Source organism: Xenopus tropicalis, chromosome 1 (assembly GCF_000004195.4).
Source record: "Xenopus tropicalis strain Nigerian chromosome 1, UCB_Xtro_10.0, whole genome shotgun sequence".
Lineage (NCBI taxonomy): Eukaryota > Metazoa > Chordata > Amphibia > Anura > Pipidae > Xenopus > Xenopus tropicalis.
The window spans coordinates 135327764-135345806 of NC_030677.2; the positions used below are offsets into that span (position 1 = coordinate 135327764).

The window sequence follows — 18043 nt, forward strand, 5'->3', positions numbered from 1 at the left end:
AATTATATCTTAGTTAGGATTAAATACAAGATACTGTTTTATTGTTACTGAGAAAAAGGAAATTATTTTTAAAAATGTGAATTATATTATTATGGAGCCCATGGCAGATGGGCCTTCCTGCAATTCAAAGCTTTTTAGATAACAGGTTTCCAGATAACGGATCCCATACCTGTATTTCTTTTGCTATTACTATAGTGATATTATATTTGCCTACACGTATATTTGGATATACGGCAAGTATCCTATAATGACAGCTCTGTATACTTGGTCAAATTCACTTTATTTTCTAAAATTTGCACCACTTTGATATTTCTGTTAAAATAGTGTGAAAATCTGCTCATTTAAACGTAGATTATATACTTTTTATAATCCTATTTACCTTCTAAACACAATAAATAAAGCACTATTGCAGTGGTGCTATTTGTTTTAAGTCAATAATTCTTTCCATGAAATGTAATGCTTCTTGCCTGCTGTGCATTTGCTTTTATTATTTATTATATTTTTTTCTCATAAAGCATTAATGTTCTTTAAGCAATTTATAAATGGGTACAAATGCTGGAAGCACAATATGTCCCTGTGTTCATCTGATAGGAGAAGGGCAGGATGTATAACTATTATAGTTAGTTAGTTAGTTTAGTGTGTTGTGCTAAAAAGAATATTAAACTTAGTGGAAATGGGCTCATTAAACATGTTTGGCTAGATTTTGCCGCTGGGGGCCCATAGGACATGCCATTTTTTGTGGCCGACAGGTTGCACATTTGCTCCAAACATTTTTGTATGGCATCTTCATTTAATATTACCCAACCTGCATATATATTTTATTGGCTAATCAGCCACATAAGTTCCAATAACTTCACCAGCAGTAAGTTTTTACTCAGTATTGTTACTATACAAAATAGAAATTGCATCGGATGATATGAGCAGTAGAACAAATCACTATAAAACAATAGGCAATGTGCATTATATTGGTAGTTAATATTTTTATCACTGATATGGTAAATAAACTGCAAATACCTTTCTAAGCATTTTGTACCTGCCTCTATTGATCTCCTGCACTGAACTCTAAACTTAATTAAAAAGTAGCTTTTGGCAGAGAGCACAGAAAGTTAACAAGTGACACCTGCACTTAGATACAGTTGTATAAGATAAATAGGTCTCTTGGGGGAACTGAGATTGCAGCTTAATGGGAAATTTCACCTTTTTTAGCAAAACTGTAATAACACATAAAACAAGACCCCAAAACCCCCAGAAATGTGTTCAAACTTTAAATAACCTGCCAAATTTTGTAAAATGGGAGTGGTATTTAAGTGTTGTGGTCACAAAGATGGGCGTGGTCAAAAAATGTTTGTCATGCGCATATTTTTTTGTCCCTCTTTGCATTTTTCAAATGTTGGTAGGTATGCAGTGATCTAGAACTGGCACTTGAAAGCAGGACAGTCTGCAGTGTTGCTTCAGATCCAGGGAACACTGTTTGTAAGGTATTTGCAGTGGTTGAACTCTGTGGAGATATTTTAGCATTTAAATCTCTTGCAGCCACTTGCAATGGCTGGAAAATAATTGTGTCATTTCCTTTGCCTTGCTCAGTGTTTTTTTCTGAGTTGCTCTGCTAATGAACCCTGCTAATGCTCAGTATTGTAAACATTGGGTTTCAGATAGGATCTGTTCTGAATGCATTGTTCTAAATATAGTTAGAATCTTAGCTGTAATCTGGGACAGAACTGCTTGAGAGAAAGGAAGAAACCTTAACCCTTTGTTTATTTTGTCTATATATATATATATATATATATATATATATATATATATATATATATATATATATAATATATAATATATATATATATATATATATATATATATATATATATATATATATTCAAATGTTCTCTATAAAAACATTACCGTGTCCAGACCTGGTAAAGATGCGGGTGCCAAAGGGACTAAAATCATGTGCCATAGGTTTAAAGGGAACAAATGAGACCTAAATAATAATTTGTACACCTGTTAGTGTTGTGCTGTTTGCACTGACTTCCTGTGTAACACTTAGGAAACAATGACAGTATTGTATATAGATAATAATAAATGAAACCAGTAATACACCCAATAATTAACTCAATGTTTTCATTTTCCTAAAAAGAAAAAGGATGACCATTCAAGACAGTTTGTACCACCCTTGGATTAAGGTACAGTTCTTATGTATTTTATTTGTTTAAAATAATGTGCATTTTTAGTTCTGTGGAAATCAGTGCAGTATATAGCCCAATCCAGGTTCTGTATTAAAAATACCCTCTGCTGGCTGCTACTGGCCTGTAGCTCCAGTACAGTATTAATATTTTTCTGCATGCGGTGAACTGGATTTTTTTATTTTGATAAATATTATTGATTTTTATAAAAATGGTTTTAGAGGAACATGACATTTTATATAGTGAAGTGCAAGACTAAACAGTGGGCCTGAACTAACCAAAATCTATAAAATCTACAGTGCATAAATGTAGTATTATTTTCAGTTAAAGCACAGTGACACCCCTGGTATGTGTACTTTGCCTCTCACTTTTCCACTATAAGCATTAGTGCTACCTCTGGGGTTTTTCACATCTTCTATGGTGAAATATTGAATTATTTATGCCAATTTGGCCCTCAAAGGCCCCTGGGTCTGTTTATGGACACAGAACAAACCCTCCCTGTTTCTTAATATATAACAAAACAGAATGATGCAAGCTTGTCCCAGGCTGGCTTGTCAGTTTCTTCCCAAATCTTAAAAACTTTACGTAAAGGTAAAATTATATAGCTGGTGGACTAATACTTAGTTTAGTCTAGTAATGTGGCCCTACTCTGTTATGTTAATGGAGAATGACCTACTCTTCTTCCTGAAGATCGTAGGGTGATTTGCTTTCTCCAAAAGAAAGTATATGTCCAAGTTAGTTATTTCTTTCTCATTTTGTCTTATTGCCATTTATCATCTGTTTATAGGTTTATAGTTTCATTTTATGATGTTTGTTATTAAAAGAGCCGCATTTCTCTTTTTACTCTGTGATGTAAAAGAGACCAGCATAAGGATATATGGCACTGCATAATGCACTTTTGTTAATTTTATATACTGGTATATATATTATTGTGGCTTCTTTTAAATTGCAGTGTAACTGTATTTACTCTATGGTCTGTTGCATTATTGCACCATTTTCTTCGCCAGTACGTAGGCAGTTCATAAAAAATCCACATCTTTAAAAGCTGTGTATCTAATCATGAAGGGATTTTCCAGGTGGATTTTATATTAACAAACTGGAAAATCCCTGACACTTATTTTGTTTACCTGGGCCCCTGAAGCTCCATATTAAATCATAGCTCATGGCAATAACTGCCCTAGATTCCTTTCCCAGTTGCCCCATTTGTGAACTGAGCAGTGAGAAAATAAAATTCATAAATTGCAAACCTTTCATTCCATTTAAAGTCCTCCACTGTGGTAGAGGTCTTGCTGCTTTCCTTGCAAGTATTTACAATAGTACCCACAGAATGGTATTATTTCCCTTATGAATGCAGCTTTTTTTTGTTTTGTTTTTTTTGCACCTTTGCAAAACACCCACCCCCGAGTTAATTTCTTCTAATTGTCTGTGAACTTGTTTCAGCCAAAAGATACTCAGCAAGCGCTGAGCAGGAAAGCCTCTGCAGTCAATATGGAGAAGTTTAAGAAGTTTGCTGCTCGCAGAAAATGGAAAGTAAGTGTATTCTTCGAAGTGCTCCGTAGGTAGAATGCCCATTGTTGTGAGAGTTGCTTTTATTGCAATACACAGTGGAAACAGCAGGCACCAGAAAAACATAGTTTGCTTCTGCTTTTATTTTATACAATATGATTTATTGTTTATAAATTATTTTGTATAATGTATATTTATATATAGAATACAAAGAATAACACTGCATCTGTGCACGCAACGGTAATTTAAACATAAAAGAAAAACATTAGGCTAATGTCCCATAGGGAGATTAATTGCCAGAAATAAATCTCTGCTGCAGCTGGCAACTGATCCCTCCAAAATGCCTTTTCACCAGCAACAAAGTGAATCGCCATTGGAAAGACATACGCGTAATTTCGTTCTTCCAAAGTCGTGCAAAGTTTCTTCCGGCAGGCAACTTCAGAAAATGAAGCAATGCATATGCCTTTCCATCTGTGATTCACTTTGCTGCTTGTGGAAAGGCATTTCAGAGAGACTAGTTGCCCGCGGTAGAAATTTATCACGAGTAACTTAACTCTTTGTGGGGCATTAGCCTTAACCTAAAGCTGGCCATACACGCACCGATAATATCGTACGAAACCTCGTTTCGTACGATATTCGGTGCGTGTATGGCAAGTCGACCGATATCACAGGAAGCTGCTGATATCGGTCGACTTGCCGATCGGGCCGGTTAAAGGATTTTGATCGGGCGCCATAGAAGGTGCCTGAACAAAATCTGCCTTCAGCGCTGAATTGGCAGAAGGAGGTAGAAATCCTGTTGTTTCTACCTCCTTATCTGCCGTTTCAGCCCTGAACAGTTTGTGGCTGATTGTACCATCTTTTGTGTGACCGATGGTCGCACTAAAGATTGCAAATCGCCACGTGTGTGGCCACCTTTAGATGGAACACTCTACAAACCACTATCTTTTTTTCCCTCTCAGTTAGTTACATAAAACAGTACAGGGGTGATCACTTTAAATATAGCATCTAGCTACCTAAAACCATTATTGTGGAATATAATAAAAGCCATTCTATTAAAGAATTAGCCAAATGCAAACACTTTTACCTTTGTGCAAACAGCTCTTACAGCTTGTGCATATTAGCATTTATTTCAAGGTATTGCAAAACTGCAAAGGTACTTAGCCACTTATTTGCCACTTGAGATCTAAGATTGTACATTTCATTGTTGTTTATATTGGATTGGTAATGTAGACATTTGCAACAAATAGCATAGAAATACTGGGGGTTGTATAAAAAGGCAAGGAAACCTAAAGCTCAATACTGACTTTTTTTCAGTGGCTAGGAAAACTATATATAATGCATTCGGTTTTTTCTGCTTTCCTTCCAAACAGACTGATAATGATTCCAGTAAATGTCCCTTTATTATATATATAAAGACCACTTTACAACAGCCTCACTTTAATGATGTTCCCTCCCTGCTCACTTATACACCCTAGGTATGGAGCATGCACAGTGTTCCACACCACAGGACTAAACATGCTTATTGTATTAAGCGCATAACAAAATATGTAACTTCATAAAAATTATGTGCTTTATTACATTCCCTGTTGGTCCCTTTGTGAACATAATTTTTGCTATTATGCCCATCTTTTACAGCAGGTATGACCTGGGATAAAAAACAGGCCCTGGCATTTCAAGTACACAGAGGCCCACGCTTTCCCACACCAGCCCACAAAATAGTGACTTTCTATGACATTTTACAGCAGCCCAGCAGCATTTACCAGAATCGACAGATTGCCAGTCTGGGCCTGAATCACAGCCAGAGAATGCATAGATCTATAGTGTTCTTGGTGATTGACATCTTGGCTACATCACTTCTAGAACTTCAGTCTCTACATTTTCTGGTTGGAATTCAGGGGCAGAACTATTATTTTTATACAGTGGTTCAGGAGGGCACCATGAGGAGGCGATAAAATGCAGAAAGTATGTTCCATTTCCTTGTTCTTTAGATCACAATCATAATAAAAATTATGAATGGAAATATGCAGTTTGCAGTGTTTATTTATTATTGTTATTATTTATTATTATTTATTATTGTTTAATACACAACTATCTCATTTTGACTTTAACAGCACACATTACATATTCTCTAGGGCTTGCAACTTTTTTCAAGTGAGAAGTTTTATTACATGCACCAGGCATTGGTACAAAGTGGGATTTTGCAAAGCTTGTATATTGCAAAAAGCAAATTATGTTTTCCTTGAATCTTTACCTATATATCAGGGAGTTTCTTTTTTTTTCGCCTGTTTTGTTAAAAACAGAAATAGCCATTTCTTTTGGGAAAAAAGCATTGAAGCTTTTCTTATTTGTGTTTTGTAATTGATGAGAAATGACTAGCAAAATCTATTCTGTTTTTTTTTTTTTTTTTAAAGCAATCTGTCCGTTTGATATCCCTGTGCCAAAGACTGTCAAGATCCTTCTTGTCCAGGAGCAACATGAGTATTGCTAGGAGTGATGACACACTGGTAAGTTAATAACAGCTTAGGTTCCACTGTTTGCCTACAGATTCTGCGCATTTTATAAATAACAAACTTCCTGGCTTGCTCTCTACTAAACCTGTAGGACATAAATCATATAAGGAAATAATAGCAGGGCTTTATTCAGTTAGAAAGCACCTGTTCTGCAACAGTAACACATAATAAAGCCATTATCCTTTGTAAAGGGTTGCCTTGACATTTATGGGCATTGAGTTTAGCAGAGCAAAGAGACAAATATGCAAATATGCAACCAGCAAGTTTTTAAGCAGTGTTAGCATTTATGCTGAATCCTCTTCAGTTGATCCATCTATGTAGTCTCAAATGAATTCTGCTTTAAGATGTTGATATCATTCATCTCTAGGAATTCCATTATAGGTATAAAGAAAGAAATAAGCCTGCTGCTTAGCAATACAGGAAGTGTTTCATAATTTGTTTGTATGTCACTTTAAATGCATAGAAGCATCATTTTTTTCCTTTAACTTAATTATTTTACTTAAGTGGTAGTTTGTGGTTAACTTATTATGTTAAAAAAATGTTCTGTGTTTGAGGTTAATGATGAGTTAATATGCGGCTTGATGTTTTCATACAGGTAACTTCTTATAGCAGTGTGTTATGCAGCTCTCTAGCTGTCACTGGTAGCTGGAAGTTGTAGTCGTACAGTTGGGTCAGTGCTAAATGGGCAGAATTTTATACATGTTCTACCTCAGTTTCCTATAGTTGCACAGTAATTATGGCATCACTTTATTTATATTATTTGGTGTAGCATATAAAATATACCTTGCCAGATGGCTCTTTAGGTTGCTATACATGTTTTTTCTGTAAAAAAAATGCACCAATTATACAGCAAAACAACCCTTTTTTGCTAATTGTAATGTGGGTAATGCATAGAAATGAGCAACTACTTTAAACAAAGAAGGTGCCATGAATTTACCCGGAAAGACTGTAATTAAACACACTTCGTTATTTGACCGCTTCCCTTCTGACATAAATAGCATTTTCCATGTTGCAGTACAAAGCTTCTTTGACACTGATTACATGCTGTCAAGTGCATGTAATCTCCTTCTGCAGACAGAACACAGACAATACAGAACCATGCTGGGACTGGAGAATGTTATGCCATCTGACATGTGGTCTGGCCCATAAACTGCCTCTAAGCACTGACAGGCATGAGGTTGTGGCATGGATAATGTTCTACTAAGCACTGCAGGACAGAAGCAAAATAGCAGAATGTGTGTGTTTGGCATTTATAGAGTCCTGTTTTCTCCAAGGCCGTGCACTTATATGCAGGGTTCTATGGGTATTTATTTTTATGCAAATATATAGAAGATCATTCCTAATGTGGCTGCACAAAGCAGGGAAGAGTCAGAACTTTGAAGTTTGCTAATTAAAATAGACACCTCTCTTTAATGTATATGGAATGTATTATTTTTATATGTTGTATACAGTTAGTTTCTGCCTAATTGTGGGAGGAAAAAGGAGTACCGAGATAAAACTCACTCTATGAGAACATGCAAACTCCACAAACCTAGCACCATTATCTTGATGAAACCCCACATCCAATAGCAGAAAGGCAGCAAAAAGAACCAATGTGGATGTATTAACCTTTGAATGCTGAGATACTCTGCATACTTCACATGCAAGGTTCAAGCCATTTCCGGAGAAGGTAATCACACCTTGAATGTGCTGTTGCAGTAATGGACTAGAGTGTGGCATGTGTTAAATTTACAAAGAAGAATAAATATAATTTTGAGCATCTGGCATCTGGCTCAATTTCTGGTTGGCAGGAAAATGAGCCTTTTTAAGTTGCCCGCAGATGGAGTGTGAGGAGATCAGTGTTATAGCCTTTCCATTATGAATAACAGGTAACAGCTTGCACGTGCTATGTTTTAATGCTTATTAGAAAGGAAAGCTAAATGCAAGGGGTTCCTTGATATCTGCAGTCGTCCTAAAACTTCAAGACACATACAAACCAATGGAATATTGTTTTAGGAACAACTGAAAACTGAAAATCTCACACCTTTTATAGCAGTAGCTGTCATACATTTTCGGTTTAAGTCCCCGATCCCCTTTGTTCAGGAGGCCCCGTAGCTCATAAATAGGTTACTAGGAAAGCACTGCAGTATTAGCACTTCAGTCATAGTTCCAATAATATCTGTGGCATCTGATAAGAGTTCACACCAAGGGCCACATTTACTAATCCACGAACGCGCCGAGCGTATTTTCCGAAACTTTTCCGTACCTTGCGCGACTTTTTCGTACTTTGCGAAAGTTTCGGATTCATTCAAGCTTCGTTATCGTGACTTTCCTTGGGCCAGGTTGGAGCTGCAGAGTGCCATTGATTCCTATGGGAGGCTTCCAAAATCGTGCACAGAAGGATCAAAGTCGGAAAGGTTTTCCCGCTGTTTGCAATCGTTCGGTACGAAAATTTCGGATCGCCGATACGATATTATTGTGACTATTACGTTTTTTTCGTAAGCATTTTCGTGATATTTGCAATCTTAAGAAATTATCATATCCAATCTGAATTTTTCCCATTCGGGATTCAAACTTGTGATTTCATGAATGTGCCCCCTAATCTCAGTCCTTACTGAACTTTTATTAGCTGGGATTTGAGGTGTATCTTGTAGCAAACACCATTACCCTAATTGGCCTGTGCTAAAAATCCTCAATTTCAAGTTATGTTTCGGAAACTCGAATGTCTCATATTTATTAAGTGCAAAAAACTCAAATGGAAAAAATAGCCATCTAAAAGATTGCGAGTTTCTATAGTAGTCAATGGGAATTTCATTCTAGGCAGAGTCAAGCCATATTTTCAAACTCGACTTTTTTGAGTTTGTAAACTCGAAAAATTCTAATTATTTGCGTTTTTTATTCAAATGAGTTTTCCTTATTAATAAATAAGCGAGCATTCGATATGCAAGTTTATTTGATTTTGAAAGACAAACTCGAAAATTGATAAATAAGCCCATAAAATTCTAGTGCACAAGAATAAGAGATTTATTTTATATGGTTTAAAAAGACAGTCTAACAAAATACTTTTTAACAACCCCAATATTTCCAACAATAGTTTCTTACATTGGTTTTACTTTGTTCAGAGTATAGGCAGCCCTTCACTAGTGTCTGGATTTGTGACAGTAACTGATAAGGTGCATTGTTTTCCAATTTGTCTACTACACTTGTACCTGTAATCAGCCCTTCCTCCCATATCTGTACTACAAGCACATAAAGATGGGTGCACGTTGGTCACACACCGCAAATAAAACGACAAAGACACATGAACAATATTTACAAAAAAAGAGCAAACAGAAGACTAGTGTAGAAGAATGAAGTAGTCAAAATAAAAAATGTGTTCAAACTGGAACCTATTCAAAATGTGGCCAAGTGAATTTAAGCTCGGCATTCAGTAATACAAACATGCATTTAGCTTCAGGTTAAACTGTTAAACTTTTGTGTGTTTCTAATTATTTCTTGAAAAATTTCAAAGCATAGAAACCAGAACCTAAACCGCAGCTGTGCGTCAGGCTAGCTGTTCCCACAACACTAAAAAGCAACGTCATTGTATTAAGCTTAAGTGACCAGAACAAACTGCTTTCTTTGGCTGCTTCCTTGCTGTCCCTATATAGCCTCATCTCATAGAGAAGACAGCTGAATTGTCTGGGGTGCTTCTGAATGACTTCCAGGATATGATCAGACTGACAGGAATAAAAAAAAAAAAGCACAATGGAACATTCTGACATTTGCTAAACAAAAAGGGTTACACTTGTGAAAGCAGGTGATGAAAAAATGACAGGTTTCATGAATTGATAGCTCTATAAACTCTTGGTTGAGAGGGTTTGAACATATATCTCCCAAGCACTACCACAGAGTAAATATCCTCCAACAGCATTCCTTTTAGTGAAAATGGTAGGTCATGCCTTGACACAAGTTACCTGTACCAATATGTTTTTATAAGTTCCACAAAATATACCTACAGGCTTTGTTTCTTGGAAAGTAACTGCTATTATAATGTGCCTTTTTTGTTGGTTGCAGGATGAGGAGGACTCTTTTGTAATGAAAGCCATCATTCATGCCATAAATGACGATAACGTTCCTGGTTTGCAGCATCTTTTTGGGTCTTTGTCAAACTATGATGTGAACCAGCCAAACAAGGTAATGCTGCATATGGAGCTGTAATTAGAAATGCACCGGTATGAAATATGACCAGTCCAGCTAAGTGTGGGTTAATATTGCATGCACAATTACTTCCTGTTTCTATCGCCCCTTGGTATTTGTAACACAGCAGTCAGTAACTCCTTCGTGGGTTTTATTGTCTCATTCTTTCAACTGTATTGCCCTGACACATTGAGAATCCCTCTGCGCAGCAGATCATTAACACAAGCTTGGGTTTTCCCATCTGTGCTGCTCTCAGCGGCTGACTTGCCATTTTTCACCGTACGACTCGGACAAAGAAGTGATGTGTTGGCATCCCTCACTTTCTTCCGAGCCTCAAAACTGAACAGCACGTTATTCATTTCACATAATTAATCCAGCAAGAAGCATAATAAATCACAAGTTACAAAGGTGGTGTGCAGGATTTTCTTTTCATCGTAGAGAGTTTAATTAAAATATATATCGATGATGTCATAAGCCTTTCAGTTTGGCATAAAAGCAGAGCAACAAATTTAATCAATTAACAGCTATGGATGTCAGAAACATGCAGTTCCACTTACTAGAGCAGCAGAGGTTATTCAAGCATAAATATCCCTATAGGAAAAGTCCAATATATGGAAAAAGCTTCCATATTGTGACAGGACCCAAGATATTAAGAAGCAGAGGAGACATTAGATTTCCAGGACAAATTATTTTAGTGAAAAGGAAATAATTGTAAATTCTGGATATAGGAAGTTCTCTGGTAGATTTTCTCTACTGTTTAATAGGAAATGTTTGCATAGTGGAGTATAGTTAGTATACTATACTCCCTTACAGGGAGCAATTCACTAATGTTCTGATTTTTTTATTTTTTTTTTTGAGATTGTAAAGTTGCAGAAAAAAAAGTCACAGCTTTTTAAAGATTTACTATGAGTCATATGGCTAAAAATCCAAGTCCAACAATTAAGCAGCAAAAACTTGCAGAGATCAGGTAGAATTCATTGGCAGGCATCCCTTTCCTTTCCTGATGGATCTTTCTTTGCTTTGAAACTTTAGAGGTTTTTGGATTTTTGATCCTGGTTTTTTGTGCAGCAGTACGAAAAAGTAGAGGTTTTGGCGCAACAGTTCGAAAACGTCATAGTCTGCAACTTTTTGCCGCACTGACTTTTTCAGTTCAGACATTTTAGTAAATGTCAGACATTCAAAGGAAATGAGTTTATTCAAATTTTAATATAAAAAAAAAAAAAAAACGAGAAAAGTTAGTTTTAGTAAATCTGCCCGACAGTGTGCTGTTCATCAGAAACACTACAATATAAGCAGAATATTCTTACTCTTTCTTGTTAATGAAAGGAGAATGGGAGATGATAATGAAGCCATTCATTCTGTGTATCCTTTTTATTATGTCTGTATTTTTCAGCATGGCACCCCTCCCTTGTTAATTGCTGCTGGCTGTGGGAATATTCAGATCCTTGAACTGCTCATAAAGCGTGGCGCACAGATTGATGTACAAGATAAGGTGTGTATTACCCTCTGAGTAATATTTGGGTAGAATACCATCAGCTGTTGAATAGGTTCACTTTTATGAACCAGCCAGAGACAAAGAGAAACATAAAAGTTATAACAGCTTATGTAAAAAGATTCTTTTATATGATGTAATATATCCTGTTGTTAATTGTCACTCTTTGTGTGTAGGCTGGGTCCAATGCAATTTACTGGGCTTCTCGTCATGGTCACGTTGAGACTCTGAAATTTCTACATCAGAATAACTGTCCTTTAGATATTAAAGATAAGGTAAGGTTTTGTATAGAAGGAGGGCTGCAGGGGCTATAGGTGGATAGAAGGGGTTGGATTACAAAACTAACACCTAGGTAACCCTCCCCCTCAGCTCTACCACTGGATTTAGCAGCAAGTATTCAGCTCTAGTTGGTTGTTTTTGGAGGGGTTTTTTTTTTTTTCTTCATCATATAGATACCCAAGGGCCATCCCACCTAAAGCTGCCACCCTAGTCATGGGCCTTGTGATGCCTTTATGATAATATGGCATCATGTGGCCCGTGGGCCTGTAGTTTACCACTTTTCCCTGTGTCTAATTCATGTGGACAATAGGGCAACTGTGCAGACTGACTACACTGGCGAATAACTACATGCAGTGCATGTAGCTTATCATATCTAGCATTCCCATACCATCTACAGTTTTATAACCCCAGGACTGGTAACTACTATGCCATTTTTGTAAGAATTAAATCTTTATTAACAAATCTAGTTTCTATTCTTTTTCAAGGAATTTGTGTTTAAGAGGGAGCTAGAGATATGGTTTCATTCTGTAAAATGTATTTGAATACCCAAATACTAGGTAAATATACCATCTGAAATGATAAACATGCAGTCAGTATGTTGCCCTATTTGTGGGCTGGTAATATCTAATAAATGCAGGTAATATGTGAAATACTTAGTTGCAGTTTCTAGATTTTCTCTGTGGGCACATAATTCACACAGATTTAGTTTTGCCCTACTTTTAGTGCCTTAAAGTCTATTGGGCATACCAGTTTAATGATTTACAGCAGTGCTGTCCAACTTATTACATTTTGTGGGCCAATTTTAGCTCATACGGCATGTTGGAGGGCCAGATTAAAAATAGTGATATCATATTGTGAAGTCTGTGGAGTCATATTGTGAAGACGGGGGGCCATAAAATCCTTTAGGGGGACACATCTGGTCCACAGACCATTAGTTGGACAGCCCTGATTTACAGTATGGTTCCTTTGTGCGTAAGTAACACCTATGTGCTTCTAGTCAGGAGAAACAGCACTTCACGTGGCGGCCCGTTATGGACATGCTGAAGTTATTCAATACTTGTGCAGCATTGGATCACATCCAGACATCCAGGATAAGGTATGGTGTATTGATTTGTGCTTTCTTGCTGGTTCTAAAAGCTGCTATAAAGAACATCCTATTTAGTCAAAAAGGGGGGACCTTTCTGCCAGTACTTCTGTACATTAAAAAAAATAGGTGCAGAATGTTTGTGATCAGTTGCCCCTATGATAGTAAGACTTTCAAGACCTGATTAGCTAGGTAGCAATAAAAACAGATTCAAACGCAACCTAGCAATGAGACAGTTAATCAGGGTTGCCTCTGTCTGCAATATAAGTGAAATATTGCAGGGTTCTGCAGATGGCACAGTGATTACTAAACTGGAAAGGAATTTGGAATCCCAAAAGGAATCACATGTTCCACAGATTTAGAGTACTATACATTTAAAATTCTGCTCAACATTTGGATCTAGATGACTTCTAAAAAATACTAATTACAAGAACAGTTGTGCTCTTATAAAGAATTATTGGTTTGCAGGAGGAAGAAACCCCTCTGCATTGTGCTGCTTGGCATGGTTACTACCCAGTGGCAAAAGCTCTGTGCCAGGCTGGCTGCAATGTCAACATTCGCAACAGGGAAGGGGAAACACCCATTCTGACAGCAGCAGCAAGAGGGTACCACGATATTGTGGAATGCTTGGTTGACCATGGAGGCGACCTTGATGCAACAGACAAGGTGAGCAATGGATGAATGACTCATGGCATTAGAAATGACAGACACCCTTTATGTTATTGAAATCTCTCTGCCTCCTTAAACACTGTAGCCAGTAACCTGTTATCCTTCATTGTTACTTTGCTGATATTAGTGAGATGTGAATAAAGTGCCAGCATGATTTTATCTAAATAAATAGAGGCAGAAGGAAATAATTTTACTTGCCTGTCTATCTGTCATTTACGTTATCAAAAGACTTTTATAGTCAGGAATGCTGTTAAAGGCTTCCCAGATATAGTTCCCCTATAAGAATGAATGTTGCATAAAGCTGATTGGCTTCCTCTGCCCTTGCAGGATGGGCACATAGCACTCCACCTTGCAGTGAGACGGTGTCAGATGGAAGTAGTGAAAACGCTCATCATCCATGGATGCTTTGTAGACTTCCAGGATCGCCATGGTAACACACCTCTGCATGTTGCCTGCAAAGATGGGAATCTTCCTATTGTAATGGCACTGTGTGAGGCAAGATGTAATTTGGATATAACTAACAAGGTGAGTGACAGATAATGGCACATATAAAAGGAAATATGTAATAGAATGAATGGCTGCATGAAGACAAAAGAAAATTATCTTTAAATGCGAAGAAAATTATTATTGATAATTTTCATGATGTTTTTGAACGGTCATGCTGATAACGCACTCTAAGGTGCTTATTAATCCCATCATCTATGTGCTAAATACAGCAGAGACGGAGTTATGGAGCTTAGTCTGTGCTCTGCATGTTAAATAACATTTTTCATTTCCAGAATGTAGGTAACTTAATTTTAGCTACAGTGTATGTGTCAAACTGGATTTGTGTTTTTATGGTTCCAAATATTAGTTGTAGGGACGTTAAACATTGTAGGAGTCATTTATGATTGCTTCATGTGCCAAAATTGCACCCCTTAATGCTCATGCACAAAACACTTTTATCTGGGGCAGTCGCACCGCTTTAAACATTGCACCATGTAAAAAATCCAGCACAAGTGGCTGAGTGGAGCCCTGTTGGCTGCTAGAAAGCCCTGTGCAGCAGTTTTCTTACAGCCTGTATCTTCTGGCAAATCCCAAACATTTTGGGACTTCTGGCATTATGTAATAAAACAACTAAGTTTACAGTTACAGTAATTTATAGTAGCCAATCAGTACATAGCATTTACTGTTCACTTGTGCAAAAGCAATCTTATTGGTTTCTATGGATAACTGCTACCCTAGGCAAACTTAGGGGCTATTTATTATGCTGCATAAAACAAAATGTACTGAAAAAAATGTTGTAAATAGCTGTGTTAAATAAATGGTGCATTTATCAAGGTATGTTTTATTTTACAACATTGGAACACCAGATTTGACGCAAAGACTGGCGATAACATGGTAATTTTGTTGCCTTTTTTACACCGGATAATAAATCTGCCCCTTGTGTTTTATGACATATGGGGGCTTGGCTTTTCCACAGTTCTTATTAAAAATGGCAGATGGGTTAGTGAACAGTTTTTTTCATGTCACAGACTGCCATGCTAAACCCACTTTGTGCTTATTATGCTGATATTACTTATCAGAATGACATATTAATTATTTTCATTTTAATTGGTTATTCCTCTCTCCAGCTGAATTTATACTGAGTGGGTATCAGTCACAGTTGCTCATATAGCCACAGAGAATTATAAAACTAATGAGCTGGTCTGATGGGGTTATTTCCCCTAAATGCCCTTCACAGGCAAGTGTCATTTTGCAGGCCCACCAATTACAGAAGGCCTGCCTTTAAACCAATTTATTTTACATATTACATCAATATGATGAGGCCAGACACAGATTGCTGTAAACACAGACCAGTGACAATGCTTAGGCTTCTCAGTAGACTAAAGGACAAAGGAACCGGTGTCCACACATTAGGGACATAGCAGAATGACAACAGCTCATGACCAGGTGGTAAGAGTGATTCTAAATGAGCGTGTAATAATTGGGTTTTAAATTATTATATTGATACCATAGAATAAAAACAGAGAAGTTCTAATTCTGTTTAACAGGTATACTCTTTGCGCTACGGTCACACATGAAACGCATCCTTTGCACATGTACTAATAAATAACTGTTAACTTTCCCAAGGTTGCACTTGTAACAGAACATCTTTGTTTTAAAGTTTCATTTCCCCAGTAAAATATCCTAAGTGTCCCAGCACCTGGATTTCTGCTAGGCTGGTTTTCCCTGCTGCTTTTATTGGAACAGCAGGTGTCTGAGGTTTACAACTAAGACCAAGCACTATCGCCACAATCTCCTTCCTGTTCACTATTTATATGGAAACCAGCCTCATAAACTCTCTCTCCATTTTTCTTTACACATACCTACAATTTCAGTGCTGCCACAATAAAAACTGACATACTGACTGTCCTAGTAAGTTAGCAGCAGAAATATGTATATTTCAGTAACCAATTAGTGACTTGAGGGGGGGAGCATATTTTGCTGTTCAGTCAGTTTGCATTTGAATCTGAACTGCTTGCTCACAAACTGAACAGTTATGTCCCATGTGCCCCCCCCCCCCCCCCCCCAAATTCACTGACTAACTAAGAGGTTAGAGAGCTGAGAGTAGGAAGTAGAGTTCTGGCTATTATGTTAGACATCTGCTCATTCCAGCCTTTAGAGATCACATTTTTGCCTTACTAACTATATTAGAAATATTATCTATTTTGTGCAGTCTATCTATTTTACCCAGTTTCATTTTTATACTGAACTGTTCCTGTAAAAGTCTTGATAAGGGTTCCAGTGACAAAATACATGGAACTGAAGCAGTAATGTATGATGGTCTCTAATGATGTGCCACTTAAGGTGGTGGGTCTTAGAAACTATTTTATGGGTTTAAAGGAATACCATTGGCAGTGCCACAACCATGTGACCTGTGCTCTGATAAACTTTAGTCAGTCTTTACTGCTGAGCTGTAAGTTTGAGTAATATCTTCCCCCTCCCTTCCCCCCCAGCAGCCGATCAGCAGAACAATTGGAAGGTAGCAAGATAGCAGCTCCCAATAGATATCAGAATAGCACTCAATAGTAAGAAATCCAAGTCCGGCTTGGGACTCCTCCAGTTACATGGGAGTAGGAGAAACAATAGGTTACCTGAAAGCAGTTCTAATGTGTAGCGCTGGCTCCTTCTAAAAGCTCACACTCAGGCACAATGCACTGACATGGCTGCCTGCACACCAATATTACAACTAAAAAAATACATTTCTTGGTTCAGGAATAAAATGTTAAATGGTAGAGGGAATTGGCTATGTAAACAGTGTAATTTAGAAATAAATCAATGCATCAATTTATTTTATATATTGTATGTATGTATAAGTGCATATATATATATATAGTTTTGCTTGCCTTTGCAGTATGGCCGAACACCTTTACATCTGGCAGCAAACAATGGTATAGTGGAAGTTGTCCGATACCTCTGCGTCGCTGGTGCAAATGTTGAAGCCTTGACTTTGGTAAGTTTAGTGCTTTTCAAGTTAAAGAATTATTTTCTTTTTCAATATTGTGGTATTCCTTTGTGTGGTTTTATCTTTCAGGGTGAAAAGTCTGTCTACACAGGTCATAGGTTCTGTGCTTTTCTCTAGAGGATCCAGTTGAATGTGTTGTAATGCATGCAATGTGCTGAGTGCAAATCAGCATGTGGCTGCAGTTACACTGAAATTGTTGGGTGGGGAAGCTGCATTATGTGTAAAAACAAAAGGTGTGTCCGAAGTGGCACTTTGCAGACTGCAGCTACATTCGTAAATTTCCCATAAATAGTCTGTAAACCACTGCATTAGGATCTACATCTGTCTATGAAAATGATCTCCTGTATAGGTGCCTTTTAATACAACTTTACAGTACATCTATATAGTCTGCACTTGCATCTTTAGCTGTATTTGTCTCTTGGGTCTGTTCTCATGGCAAAATTGCACTAATAGCAGGTCCTTGGTTTCTGCTGTTAAAAAGGGATTTCATTGTGAGGAGAAATACTGTAGTAATTACCAAGTACAGAATGTGCATCTGTTATACACAGGCTAAAGTCCAACAATTCGGAGCTACAATTCAGCTATAAGTCTGAAATCTTTCTTATATAAAATAGTACAGTTGTTGCTGTCAAGGAATATTTTATTTTCAAGTGCTGGAATAGCACACACAAATATAGA

General features: G+C 37.1%; 1 protein-coding gene across 3 annotated transcripts in view; it reads left to right on the forward strand.

The window, feature by feature from the left end:
- Positions 1-18043, forward strand: part of dapk1 (death associated protein kinase 1) — an 86987-nt gene that overhangs the window by 51645 nt on the left and 17299 nt on the right. For all 3 annotated transcript variants that reach the window (XM_012955218.3, NM_001123439.1, XM_012955236.3), the window contains 10 exon segments: positions 2135-2180; positions 3621-3710; positions 6098-6190; positions 10232-10351; positions 11748-11846; positions 12023-12121; positions 13123-13221; positions 13678-13875; positions 14206-14403; positions 17255-17353. In XM_012955218.3, coding sequence (XP_012810672.2) covers positions 2135-2180; positions 3621-3710; positions 6098-6190; positions 10232-10351; positions 11748-11846; positions 12023-12121; positions 13123-13221; positions 13678-13875; positions 14206-14403; positions 17255-17353 — 1141 coding nt within the window.